Source organism: Melanaphis sacchari, unplaced genomic scaffold (genome assembly GCF_002803265.2).
Source record: "Melanaphis sacchari strain LSU unplaced genomic scaffold, SCAv2.0 Contig48_pilon_pilon, whole genome shotgun sequence".
Classification (NCBI taxonomy): Eukaryota; Metazoa; Arthropoda; class Insecta; order Hemiptera; family Aphididae; genus Melanaphis; species Melanaphis sacchari.
Genome location: NW_020271327.1, coordinates 1,699,818 through 1,713,062, shown reverse-complemented (window position 1 = coordinate 1,713,062; position 13,245 = coordinate 1,699,818). Strand labels below are relative to the sequence as shown.

Sequence of the window (13,245 nt, the reverse complement as noted above, 5' to 3'; positions counted from 1 at the left end):
TATCCGGCGTTTGGTTCCTCTACGCTATTTTTATTTTGTGCTATGAGCAAGAAAATTGTTAATTTTTATGAGATGGAAATAAAAAGATAAATGATGAGTTTTCAATATATTATATATATATATAGATTTATATATATGTGTGTATTTAAGTAGAAATATATACCTATTATGGATACTATTCAATGTTTATGTAATTAAAAGAAATTATATATTTAACTTTGCTTAAAAAAAATAAAATGATTTGTTTAGTGGATATAATAAAACTATCTTCAACGAAATTATTCAGTGTTCTTTTATTCTTCACGCCAGTCTTCAGACATCAATACACAACTCAAATTTCATGCCGCGATCCATTATCCTGCGCCGATGAACTACACGCAGTGATCACTGATAAATCATTTCCGTATATTAGGTATATTATTACGTTGTACATTCTCATCCATCACTCATTAACGGCATATTTACGGGGAATGGTCTGGACCCCTTCCCTATCAGAATTTGATGGATACAACCCTAAGTTATCTATATTCTATACACTTTACTGCTTTAGTGATACAACTATGAACTGAATGTTAAATTTTTATTCCATAAAATATTATACTTAAGTATGGTTGTCAGTTGCAGTTTCTACTGTTAATGCTATAAAAATGAAAAACTTAGCTAACTTAGGTACTGAAGAAATGGTCTTTTAGAAAATGAGCCCTAAGAACTGCTGAACATTTATTTTACTATGCTAGTTAGGTATGCACTTGTAACTTCTAAGACGATACAACACGCGAGTGGTCTTAAGAAAATGCCACAATTCGGCGGACATAGTTTTGACAAATAAAATATAATAAAATCTAAACAAATGATAATATTGTTTTACTGTCGACGATTTAAAAAATACATTTTCTTATTGATGTGTATATGTTGGATTAAAAAAAAGTCAACGATAACGAATAACAACTGGAGAAGCACCGCTGCCAGATATTTATCTACAATCTTAAAAATGTTTGTAAATTGTTACATTGATAAGTATCAAAAACGAGGTATTTGCGTTGATTAAAAAAAGTGCAACGACGAGCAAGCTAGCAACTATTTACTTCCACCGTCATAACTAATGGATTCCATCGCATATATAGGAAAAAGTGTGTTCTAGTTGATCATCTAGAATAACGTTAATGTAAGTCACAACCACCACAAATGTTTCTCTGTAAAATGTATAATATATATAATACCTAGTTTATAACTATATCGATCCCTCTGAATCTTAGATGGACCACTTTACACATAATTTATTTATATAAATAACTTTTTATAATTTTTTTATCGTCAGTAGGTGGTCGCTGTTTGTGCATGTACGATCGATGTAACTTAAAAACTTTCACGCAAAATTGGTGCAATTTTAAGCGATGCTCAAGAACAGTAAGCACAATACTTAAATATTGCTAAGGCATTCGAAACCTAAGACGTAGGTACTTGTAAAATTTGATGCTCTCTACGAATCTACAATATTCTTGACGTTTACTCGTAAATACACAATACTGTTATGAACAGTGCTCGCCGAGACCTAAATCCCGGGAGTGGAATATCTAAGGAGAGGCGCCGCTAGGGTCATGCCCTCCTGATCGGCCGTATTTGCTATTTTTTTTTTTTTAAAGATTTATATTCTTTATTATTCGTATACTTTAGAAGTGGGCAACTGGCGGCTTGCGAACCTTTTTTATCTGATGACTTTTTTTTTTGTTTTCTATGCATCTTGCCTGCTTAATTTTTTTCTTTTTGGTAGCATATTTGATAAAATTGTAAACAGTGTGTGCCCCTCCCCTAAAAAAAATTCTGAATCTTGGTGTAAGTTTTTTTAACCCCAGCCCGCCCCTGAATACAACGAATATGCAGATAAATCGTTGATAGGTACTGTTATTATTTTAAAAATTTATTTCAAATCAAACTCTTAAATATTAAATCAACAATTAAATTTAAGTTTACTATGTGTATCCGTATAAAATTGCATCAATTTGTATATATACTTTTGAAGCAAAATTTTTTACTTTTTCATGCATTTAACAATAATAAGTACCCGTGTTTACTTCTCAATTTTTTCAATTTATCACTCAAGTTAATTTTTTGTTTTTTAACAATTTTAAATTTTTAGGTAATTTTTTTATTGTTAGAGCATTGTATGGTTTTTAAGATATTTTAAAATTAACTTTAAAAAAACTTTTTTAACAAGATTTTTACTAAATTTAATTTTATTAATGGTAATTTTTCGAACGGATCTGTGCGTCGTAAAAATTGAGATTTTGAGTTGCGAATTGCTATGACAATTAATCAAATAAGAATAATTCTTTTAAGCAGATTATAATTCAACTTCACTATACCGGAGACTTGAAATTGTGTAGTCTTGCAAAACTTTTTTTTTAAATTTGATCCAAAATATATTTAAAACAAAAATAATAAAAGTACATTAATTTAAGTTTTTAGGTTATAAAACCTTTTTTAAGTCCATTACATTTTCAAATCTAATTATGGAATGATTATCTGAAAGCATATTCAAATAATAAATTCGTTATAAAGTTTACTTGAGACTATCATCAATTCACATCCTCTCAATTTTAATTTTTTTTTTCGATTCCGTATAAAATATATATAATAACCAATAATCATTAATTTCTGTATTTTTAAATAGAATTAAAATTTTAAATTTCGAAATAGTGTTGCCGTTAGAAGAACTATGTTATAAACAAATTAAACAATAAATTGTTTTCAACATGAACCCATAGTCAGACTATAGAAGCGAACAGTGCATGGATGATGGATGTACAGTAAGGACGGTCAAAAACATAACACTCAAATTAGCCTAAATAAAATATATATTTGATTTCATTACAATTAATATTACTCATACAAGAACATAAAATATATATTAATATTTAATGTATAAATAAAAAAAAACATTAGATGACTCGTTCTGTTGGAAAAAAAATATATATATATATATATATTCATATAAAATAATTTTCCACTCTTTTTATTTTAATACTATAAACTATATCAGTCAATACACACTTTGGAACCCAAAAAATAAAGAAATACTATGTTTCACTAAATTACAAAATAAGAATAAAAAGCAGAAAAAAGGTAAATAAACCAAATAAATAATGTTGTACCAATGTTAAATTCTACACGAAATAAAACCCTAATTAATAATACAAAAAGACCCGTGAAAAATTGTTGACGACAAAATTAAATACTAATATTAAGGGTTAACAAATTATACAATGTTAGGACTCCTGAAGCAAACCAAAAATAAGATAATTGTGCGATGTATACAATTTCTAATACAAGTAGAAAACATATGAAACAAAACAATGTGCAAAATGTACACGTAGCATTCGACTGAATACAATTAAAAAACTGTTAGTGGTATTTATCAGTTCTATATATCTTTGGTAAATTAACTTTATACATGATACATCTATGATTATGACTATGTTACAATACATTTTATTGCTAAAGAATATAAATTGAAATACTTTAGAGAAGGTACAAGATGATTTTCCCTATTTTAGAGAAAAGGTTTGTTTCGTATTAATCTCTTTATAAAATTATGAACTAAAAATACTATTCATCAGTAATATTTGAATAATATTAGGGTGTTTCATTTATTTTTTCAGTCTTAGACTCGTTTGGCCTTTATTAGATTCTGCTATAAAGAGCAAACATCATTAATAAATATTAAATATACAACATAATTTGATTGTTTCATTTTCATTATTCATTATCATTATTGGCACGCTATATAATATATATTCTAAATTAAAAACTTTATATATATATACTTTACATTTTCTTTAATGTAATAATAAAAAATATTATACTTCGGGTATACCAATATACATTTAAAAATAATGAATTAAAACCAGTAAAAATTAATCAAACATCAAACCAAGCCCTTCCCCCCTCTAGAAAAAATAGAATTAAATATATATTTATTTAATAATAATAATGACAAATTAATTAGTCAGTAATCAATCTCGAAGATGAAGTGAAAGTTTAAACCTCCAAATGAGTCATGCGTGAAGCACATCCGACAACATCAAAAAATTCACCGGCTGATGCTGCTGGAAATAATGGTTAAAGTGGTGATAAAGGCGGCCCAGATGTAGCCTGGTTTGTTAGCTGATATGGAGATGGGAGATCCAATGAGATTTTGTTTAGGAACGGTGATGTAGGAGGCTGCTGTATAATGTAGCCACCAGTGGTTGAAGTGGCATTTGAAGACTGGTTAAAACAAGTAACTGATGATGAACCAGTCAGATAAGAACCAGTAGAATTGTTGATGGGCTGTACAGGTTGTACTGGAACCGATTGTTGATGTTGGTGTTGTTGCTGTTGTTGTTGTTGTTGTTGCTGTTGGTGTTGTGGGTGTTGTTGCTGGGGCTGCTGTTGGGGGACAGCATTATTGTTATATACTTGATATGCACCTTGATTACTCGTATTGGTAGTAGCAGTAGTAGTAGTAGTAGAGTGCTCCTTATGGTAGATATTAATGTGAGCACGCAAACTGTATTTGTTCTTAAACACTTTACCACACACACTGCAACCAGCTGGATTGTATTCGTCACTATGCCTAATGCGCATATGCTTTAATAAGTTAGACTTGTTGGAGATCACCTTTTGGCATAATGGACATGGTCGGCGGCCTAGACGGTCTGTCAATAAAAGAAAAAAAATCAGAAACTTGTCAAAATTAGAAAAATTTAACACTGTGCAACGTAAATCGTGCAATTATTAATGTGGTTTCACTTGAGTACCATTTCACCAACACAAAATAATTATTTGTGTAATTAGTCATTAAATAAAGGGCGCTGCATTTAACATCACTTGATAATTAATTTTAAATTATATACACGCTAAAATATTATATAATACTTCAAACAAATTATAATTTTGAGGCTATGGTATGAACATTTTATATTCATCTTAAATATAATAAATAATATTTATTTTAAAAATCAATGCTATATTGCATCATAATATTCTATTACAAAACAAGTTGGAGCTTTTGACAGATCTAGGGAAAACATAGAACAATTTAACTAACATTGAACTAAAATATTGTTGTTTTAACTTATCAATAAATACCCTGCAAGACATAATGTTTATGATGTATAATAATACATAACTTTTTTAAACACAGATTAATAACAGTATTAAACTTAGATTGTATAAAACTTAATAAAAATAAATAAATAATTTAACACAGAAACGTTATAAAAGCAACATTAAAATAAATTTTGCTTTATTTAACATTGTTAGTTAATAAAAAAAGTTGATAGATATTATTATTGTTCTAAATCATAGACTAATATAAACATTAAAAATTGTTTTATATGATTTAAACATATATCTATGACTACTATTAATCTATTAATACTATTTAAACTATTAATTTCCATCATAATTAAGCACTCAAATATAATTTTTATTTTTGTATTTATTTTTATAATTTATATATACACCACTATGTAATTTTAATTATACTCAAAATTTTTCTTTTTTTAAATACTGCAAAAGTAAAAATTTAGTTTAATTTTAAGGGCATATCAAATTTATATCAATATAAAATTACACTAATGATTATCCTGCTTTAGAGTTAATATTTTAGATATTTTTGTGTATTAAAATAAGCAATTTTTAAAATATTGTATAAATTTTAATTGAACAAAAATATCTAAAATACTATTATAGCACTAAATTTCAAATATTAAAGTAATTCTCAAAATTATAGATATTATATATATTGAAATGTAACTAGAGTAGTAAAATAATTTAAATTGGTTCATGATATTATATTTAAAGAGAAACTTTAACTTCAAAATATCATATACCATATTACTATATAGGCCCAGACTTTCTGGGATGCAAACTCTTTCTATACTTTGCTTATATACCTAAGTACTCGCTCTATAATATCTACAAAATATATTAGGAACAAATATGCTATGAACAGTTAACACATCCTTCTAACTAGTGGAAAAGTATCAAAAATATAAAATTATGCACTTAACATAATGCTACCCACATGTGTTATGTCCAACAAACCTATAGCATAGCAAATTAGCGTTTATCAGAACTGATTGTATTGTTAGTTTTAATATAAATGTGAATTGACTTTATTTCTAAAGTTAAAGGTTAGGTAATCTATGGTTAAGAAACATTGGCTTTTTTCAATATTTTATTTTTAACAAAATATGAGTATGTGAAATCTACAAATAAAATTTTTTTATTTTTCCCTCAAAAAAAAAAATCATTGTTTATTGCTTAAACATAAATATTAATATACTTTTAACTTTGATAAGAAGTTAATTCACCATAATATTAAAACTAACAACAAAAACTTGATTCTGACAAGAGCAAATTTACTAACCATAAATTTGCAAAACAGAGAAAACCCACGCATTTATGGTGTCCTCTTAATAATATCTCATTTTATACTTATATCTTAACACGGACATGTTACTGTAAAAGATATTTGAATAATTAAAGTTATATAATGCACAAAATGCATACCAAATAATATTTATGAAACATGCTAGGACATAATATATTAATATATATATATAAATCAAACAACTAGAAAATAAATTAATTTGAGTAGATGGAAAACAAAATAAATTAACATCAATGCATAAAATATTTGTGTATAACATTCTCAAACAAAAAAATAGGGGAAAATACTGTATTATAATGTTGGTACATTAATATTTTTAGTATATCGACATTATTGAGAAATATTATTTATACATTTCTATGCTTATAAAACTGTAAATAATATATTTTAATATTGTTTATAAATAATATACAAGCCAATAGCATGCTGAAATACTCTTGAAAAAAGGTTTTACATTTTTATAAATTTATAGCAATAAAATATTTTTAAATTTTTAGTGATTTTAACAATTTTTTTAACTGTATTTTTAATATTACTAAATAGCTATAATATCAACTTTCAACTTAAAAGAAATCTTATAACATTTTAAAATGTTTTGTCCGAGTGGAAATTGTATTACCAATATTTATAAAAAAAAGAAACAAAAATCAAAAATGTCAATAAATAGTCAAAATATGTTAAAAATTATACCATGTATACAAAATGCTAATTTAAAAATGTAGAATAAGTTTTAAGTACCTACAGTTATACTTTTTTGTACAATAAAATAGGAAAAATGATTTTGTTAAGAATTGGTTTTATGAATAAACTTCCATTATTTTTTCCAATTTCATCTGTTTCACCTAATTATTAAATTAAGTATTAAGATTTTTTTACTTTTAATCCTCAAAAATATCACTTTTCTACCCGAATATAATGAAGTGGAAAATTGAGCACTTTTAAATTTTAAAACTCCAAAAAAAAGATAAGAACTTTGCTCAAAATCTAAAATGTAGTTGAGTATACACAGAAAGGCCATAATCCCATAACATAGTATTCCAATTGTTGTTTAGAACAAAAATATAAATGTAAAAATAGGGTTGATTAAATAATCAATTTATTCTTGCAAATATAGTATAGTTCCAGTATTGTTAGAGAATTAACATAAAGCCAAAGTTATTAATATTATATTACTATTATAACGATCAATATTATATTATATTAAATAATTAATTGGTGTTATTTATGTTTTAAGATTGTTAATTATTGAATTTGTACATATATGGAATGTTTAGTGCTCGAGACTTCCCCCATTACAAACAATACACCATGCTCCAACTGACCGACAACCAATTTTGTCCACTTACACAAATTATATTACGATTCATCACAATCTGACATTGTGCTCTTGTCGCATGTGCGTTTTGTACGCTTCGCGATACACAAACGAGCTGGGGCAAAGGTAACAACACAGCCGGCGCATTAAGTCTGAATGCATTAAACGCACATGATACTTCAGCGACGACTGGTTGTTGTACATCTGTCCACAATGGGGGCAGTCCCCACACTGGGCCAGGTGGGATCCTGCAAAAATATGTGTACCGCCTGCATGGCTTATAAGCCGTAAAACACATTGATTTCCAGTAATACATAGAAAAACTTGATTTTTTTTTACTTTTATGAAATTAATGATTAAGCTCACTTATATTCTAGTACATATTTAAATATTTATACTATATATACTTATATTATCCAATAATATGAATAAATATATTTATATATATATATATATATATATGTGTGTGTGTGTGTGTGTGTAAATTATTTTTAAAAGACTATAATACCTGCAGTTGATAATGATTGTTCAGATGGACATTGATTTGCCTGTGCTGAAGATAAACCAAAATCAATACCACTAGATGTACTTGTACGAATTTCTAAATAAGTTAATTTAAAATAAACCTAAGTAATAAATTTAATAAGCAAAACAATTTAAGAAAATGTAATTACCTTTAGGATCATTTAACATACGAGAAGCAATTAATGACTTGTCAAAAATTGTAGTTGAATGCGAACCAAATTCATCTTTAACTAAATCCACATCTTCATATTCATCAACATCAGGTCCTTGTGCATATGGATCATCACAAAATTCATCTTTTGATCCATCTTCATCAATATAACAGTCAGTATCTACATTTCCATCATCAATATCATCGACTTTTAATCGACTTATTATGTCAGTTTCACTACCAGTCGTTTCATCCTGGAAAATAATGAATTAGCAATTGTAAAATTTAGAAATATTTAAAATTTAATTCACCATAAATTCTGTGCCATTATCAAATTGTTTTTTCAATTTTACAGGAAGACATTTCTTTCGCTTAGCAGAAACTTTTTCACTGGGAGATTTAGGAGAATCAGATTTCTCTGTTGAAGTTGATGTATCATGTTTTTCATCTTGATTATTATTAGTAGACAGTTGCTGTAGTGGAGGCATATTATTTTTCTCTAAACTCGTTCTGGTTGACTCCTAAAAATAAACTAACCATTAAATAATTGTAACTGAGTTAAGAACAATATTATGTACTAGATCTGTATTTATAGTAGAAGCTGCACCAGCAAGACCTCTAATCTGTAGCAATTCAGCAGTCCGTAAAAACGATGCTAATTTTTTCTCTGATATGTAAACAGTGCCTTGATACACAAAATTGAGCAATGCCTGAACATCATCTTGATTTATGTCTTTCAAGATTACAACTGGATGCCTACAAGGATTATCCTAAAAATAAAAATAGACTATTACTTTATGTACAAAGAATTCCATTGCATTAAAAAAAAACCAAAATTTAAAATTTAGTGCAGTTTGAAAAGTAAGGAGTGTTTTGGTTTACCTTGAACACATTTCGAAAGTAAGAACTGCACATAGACAACACAACTTTATGAGCTTTGAACAACTGTCCATCACATGATAAAGTAACATCCACCAGGTCTTCACTAGTGCGAAGACTGTCCAACTCGGTAACCATGTTCAAAGGATAATTGTTCCATTTCAAACAGAAGTGATCGGCAGTCATTGTAAACCCGAATCAAACACAGACGACAGTTGTTATAATCCACAAACCCTATAGTAGCCAAACAATAACGATGAACAATACATTGAGTGCAAGCATTTTAAAAGTGCGATTTGTGCGTTTGTGTCCATCCGACCGCAATCGATTGCACATTTCGTATCAAAATGTGACACTGAGTGAATATAATACATAGGTGATAATAATAACACATTATTATACACCTATACGTGAGTGTGTGTGCATTGTGCAACTAAGTATATCGTTGTGTAAAAATGAGAAATGGTGGACTTACCGTGCTAGTGGGCTGTTCAGAGACATCCGTATAATGGACGCCAAAACGTTCACGTTTGACGGGATGAATAGCATACAAAGATTGCTAAGGACGAGGCCATTAATAAACCAAGTACCGACAAATAACAATCAATGTTCTATTTAAGTATTATTTTTTCTTTTTCTTTTTATTATTATTATTATTATTATTATTATTACTACTACTACTATATTATTATTAATAACAATTAATTAAATTGTTCTTATCTCACTCAACACAGGTTGACCAGTGGAGGGGACGAACTCAAAACCAAACGCACACTGCAGGCACACGTTTTTGTTTTTACTTGCCTGGCGGTCTGACAATTTAGGTCTTAGGATATTATATAATTACACATAATATTTTATTTTTAATTAAGTTATCAACATTAATAAATAAAAGTTAAGGGTAAAAATAAATATTGATGATGTATCGTTGCCCGTTGGTGTAATGACTGCAACGGTACCTCGACGGGAATCGGGAATTCAATATTCATTACTCAATAGTCATTTTTTTGAGCGGCACCAAAACATAATAGTTAGGTTAGATCTTTCATAGTACATACTTACAATTTTCCATATAAAAATACAATATTACAAATAACAACAAAATATAAAAACAAACCATACAATTCACATAAGTTCCAACACGTATTGTTTCCTATGAAAATAACTATTCTACTTGTTTTCACATTGTACTTATCTAAAACTAACCGATTTCAAGTTATTCATAATATCTTATTGAATATTCCAAAAATTACAGAAACTCGTATGGCATACGGTATACTACCTAGTATCTGGTAAATAAGATATGCCTGAATGGGCTGAATGTAATATCGTTATTCGTTATGCATTATGTTATATTTTTATTTCATTTTATTACCGCAAAGAACCTGTGACTGGATGACGTAACAATACAGTACGGCATTAGAAAATATTCGACGATCGTCATTCGTTAGTTAAACGTTTAGTAAGTTTTTTAAATTTTAGTGGGTAAAAATGTGGACTACTGTACACTGCACTTGACACAAGGAATTTTACGGTGAATAGTATGGATACTATACACAAAGTTGAAAGTGTTACTGTAAAATATTTTTCATTCAACCGTTGTAAATAATATAGTAACATAGGTAGGTACTTACCAATTAATTTAATAATAAATAATTGATTTACTGCATAATATTGAAATTTGAAATACTACAATCACGTGTTCAAAAACTTCCTGAAATTTAAAGAAATTATTACACGTCAGGAAAAGCCTTTTTTTGTATGGTATTTCCCCAACATAATGCCATTGATAATATCTATTGTGGTAACTATTATTAGTATAAAACTATTTACAATAAATCCAGGATAAAAAATTTCAAAACAATCAAAACACAGATTGCCAAAATAATGAATTAAAAATTCAAACAATCAAAAACGCATTATTTATTTATTAATATAGAATAGCTACATATGTAAAAACTAAAAATTAAGTATTATGATTTGGATTTTTGGCCTTTTGAGAATACTAGAAAACCCCTAACACTCCTCCCCTCCTCATAAGTCATAACTGAACCTATGTGTGAGTTACAACAACGATATACGATACACGAATAATACATACATAGGTATTGTATAAGTTATTATGTATAAATAAATAAAAAAATAATTTACATATTGGTCATGTTTATTTATTAGAATTTTAAAACAAAATCTCGTTTGATTTATTTGTGATTGAAATATGATTTAATTAAGTAATATAAGTACTGTACTTTCAAACAAAGCTCAAATTTTCTAGCAAAATAAAACAATAAAAAAGCATTTCCCCATCTTTATTTAAATTAGAAAGTACAACATATAAAGATTTAATAACCATGCAAAAAAAATAAGAAAAATAGTACACTTAGGAAGAAAAAAAGCAAAATAAATTTTACTAGTTAGTATACAATCGGATTATCAGGATAATACGAATTATACAATCTTATGTAAGATTTTTATTACGAAAAAATATTTTTTTATTTTAATTCTTTATGTTTAGTGTTCACTTAAAAAGGAAACAATGAGATGAGTGTATATGAACTACTGTTTAGTGTTTAGTCTATCTAGACATATTATATATATGATATATTATGTGAATTATAAACGTATAGTTGTTATTCACTATAAAATTAGTAAAAAAATCTATCTAAAAGTATTTTTTATAGTATTTTTTAATTAGTATTTACATCCTGGGTTTAATCTAAGTCCTGAGGTTTTAGACCAGAAATTCTAGATTGCGGTGGGCGTTGGTGAAAATTTATACAATATACCTACTAAAAATATATTATTGTCTATTAAGCTAATTATCATTAATAACTGTCAATTAATAATGTAGGTAATTTAGGTAAAGGTCTATTAGTATTTTTTTCTATTAGATCATTTAGATCTATCTAATATTATATGGATATATTTTAAATTAAACCCAAAAATGTTTACAAATTACAACATCTCATATTTTTTTTCAATCAGAAATCAAAAAAACAAATTGTTAAGCATAAAACCATGTATACTTTTTATGCAATTGAATTAGCACATAAAATACGATTTCTTCTTACATAATATGATCAATTTATAGATCCTGAGCGAAGCAGTGAATGTATTGATTTTACAATGATGTGTTTTTTTAATATTTTTATTTAAAAAAATATTAATTGTAGAAGCTTAGAATATTTTTCTATTATTTGAATTATATTTTTATATATACATTATACAATTAGATTTTCAAAATAATTAAATATATTTTGAGTTATTTTTATGTATTTAAAATTATAAAATGTTTATATAATTTTAAGAATTGGTCAATAAACTTAAAAATATTATAATTTATGGTAGGATCTTCAGAAGTTTGTTCTTTAAATAATTTAATAACATAAAAATATATTATAACAAGTTTTTGAAGTTCAAAATTTGATAACATTCTTATACTTGCTAATAACATAGTTTTATAAAAACAAATAACATTTTTCACTTTTAATAACTTGGTTTGAGAACTTAATACAATGTTTTTGCAATAAGTTACCTATATTTACAAAAACATAAAAATAACAAGTAGGTACATAAATAATTTTTTTTTACAGACATTTTAAATTGAAATTTCAACAAAAATAAGAACAGTTTTATCTATTTTGTTGCTATATAAAAAATACTATTAGTAGTAATTTAATATGTTTTCCAATTACAGTCATGTGTAATATTATTTTCTATACATGATGACATTTTCAAAATATTTAGATATTTATATATTAACCCATTTAACCATGAACTTATTCATACCGTTATGATACTTTGGTATCAACTAAGTTAAGAAAATATTTAATTCCAATTATTAAACTGTACACAATCGTTTTTTATTGTAGTCCATCAACTAGTTTTTGTTTGGTAATGTAATCTAACCGGGTAAATTTGATTAGAATCTTTGAA

The 13,245-nt window shown here is 26.7% G+C and overlaps 1 protein-coding gene across 2 annotated transcripts; it reads right to left on the bottom strand.

Annotated features, from left to right (window-relative positions):
• Positions 1-3,847: 3,847 nt before the first annotated feature.
• On the bottom strand, positions 3,848-9,975 carry LOC112598543 (protein tramtrack, beta isoform-like). Of its 2 annotated transcripts, XM_025345053.1 has the most exons (8): positions 9,785-9,975; positions 9,313-9,543; positions 9,009-9,200; positions 8,742-8,951; positions 8,429-8,684; positions 8,263-8,355; positions 7,786-8,002; positions 4,608-4,697 (listed from the first exon to the last, which is right to left on the bottom strand). In XM_025345053.1, the coding sequence occupies exons 2-7, from the start codon at positions 9,493-9,495 to the stop codon at positions 7,806-7,808; spliced, it is 1,131 nt and encodes a 376-aa protein (XP_025200838.1). In that variant the 5' UTR covers positions 9,496-9,543; positions 9,785-9,975; the 3' UTR covers positions 4,608-4,697; positions 7,786-7,805. The 2 variants fall into 2 exon arrangements, with proteins under 2 accessions (XP_025200837.1, XP_025200838.1); XM_025345052.1 differs by lacking the exon at positions 7,786-8,002 and having other exon boundaries at positions 3,848-4,697; positions 9,785-9,974.
• Between the last annotated feature and the right edge of the window lie 3,270 nt (positions 9,976-13,245).

Coding starts and splice junctions, on each gene's coding strand:
- LOC112598543 (XM_025345052.1), bottom strand. CDS start 9,495: ATGACTGCCGATCACTTCTGTTTGAAATGGAACAATTATCCTTTGAAC. Junction 9,201..9,312: donor ACTTTCGAAATGTGTTCAAG/GTAAACCAAAAC, acceptor TTTTATTTTTAG/GATAATCCTTGTAGGCATCC. Junction 8,685..8,741: donor ATAATGGCACAGAATTTATG/GTGAATTAAATT, acceptor ATTATTTTCCAG/GATGAAACGACTGGTAGTGA.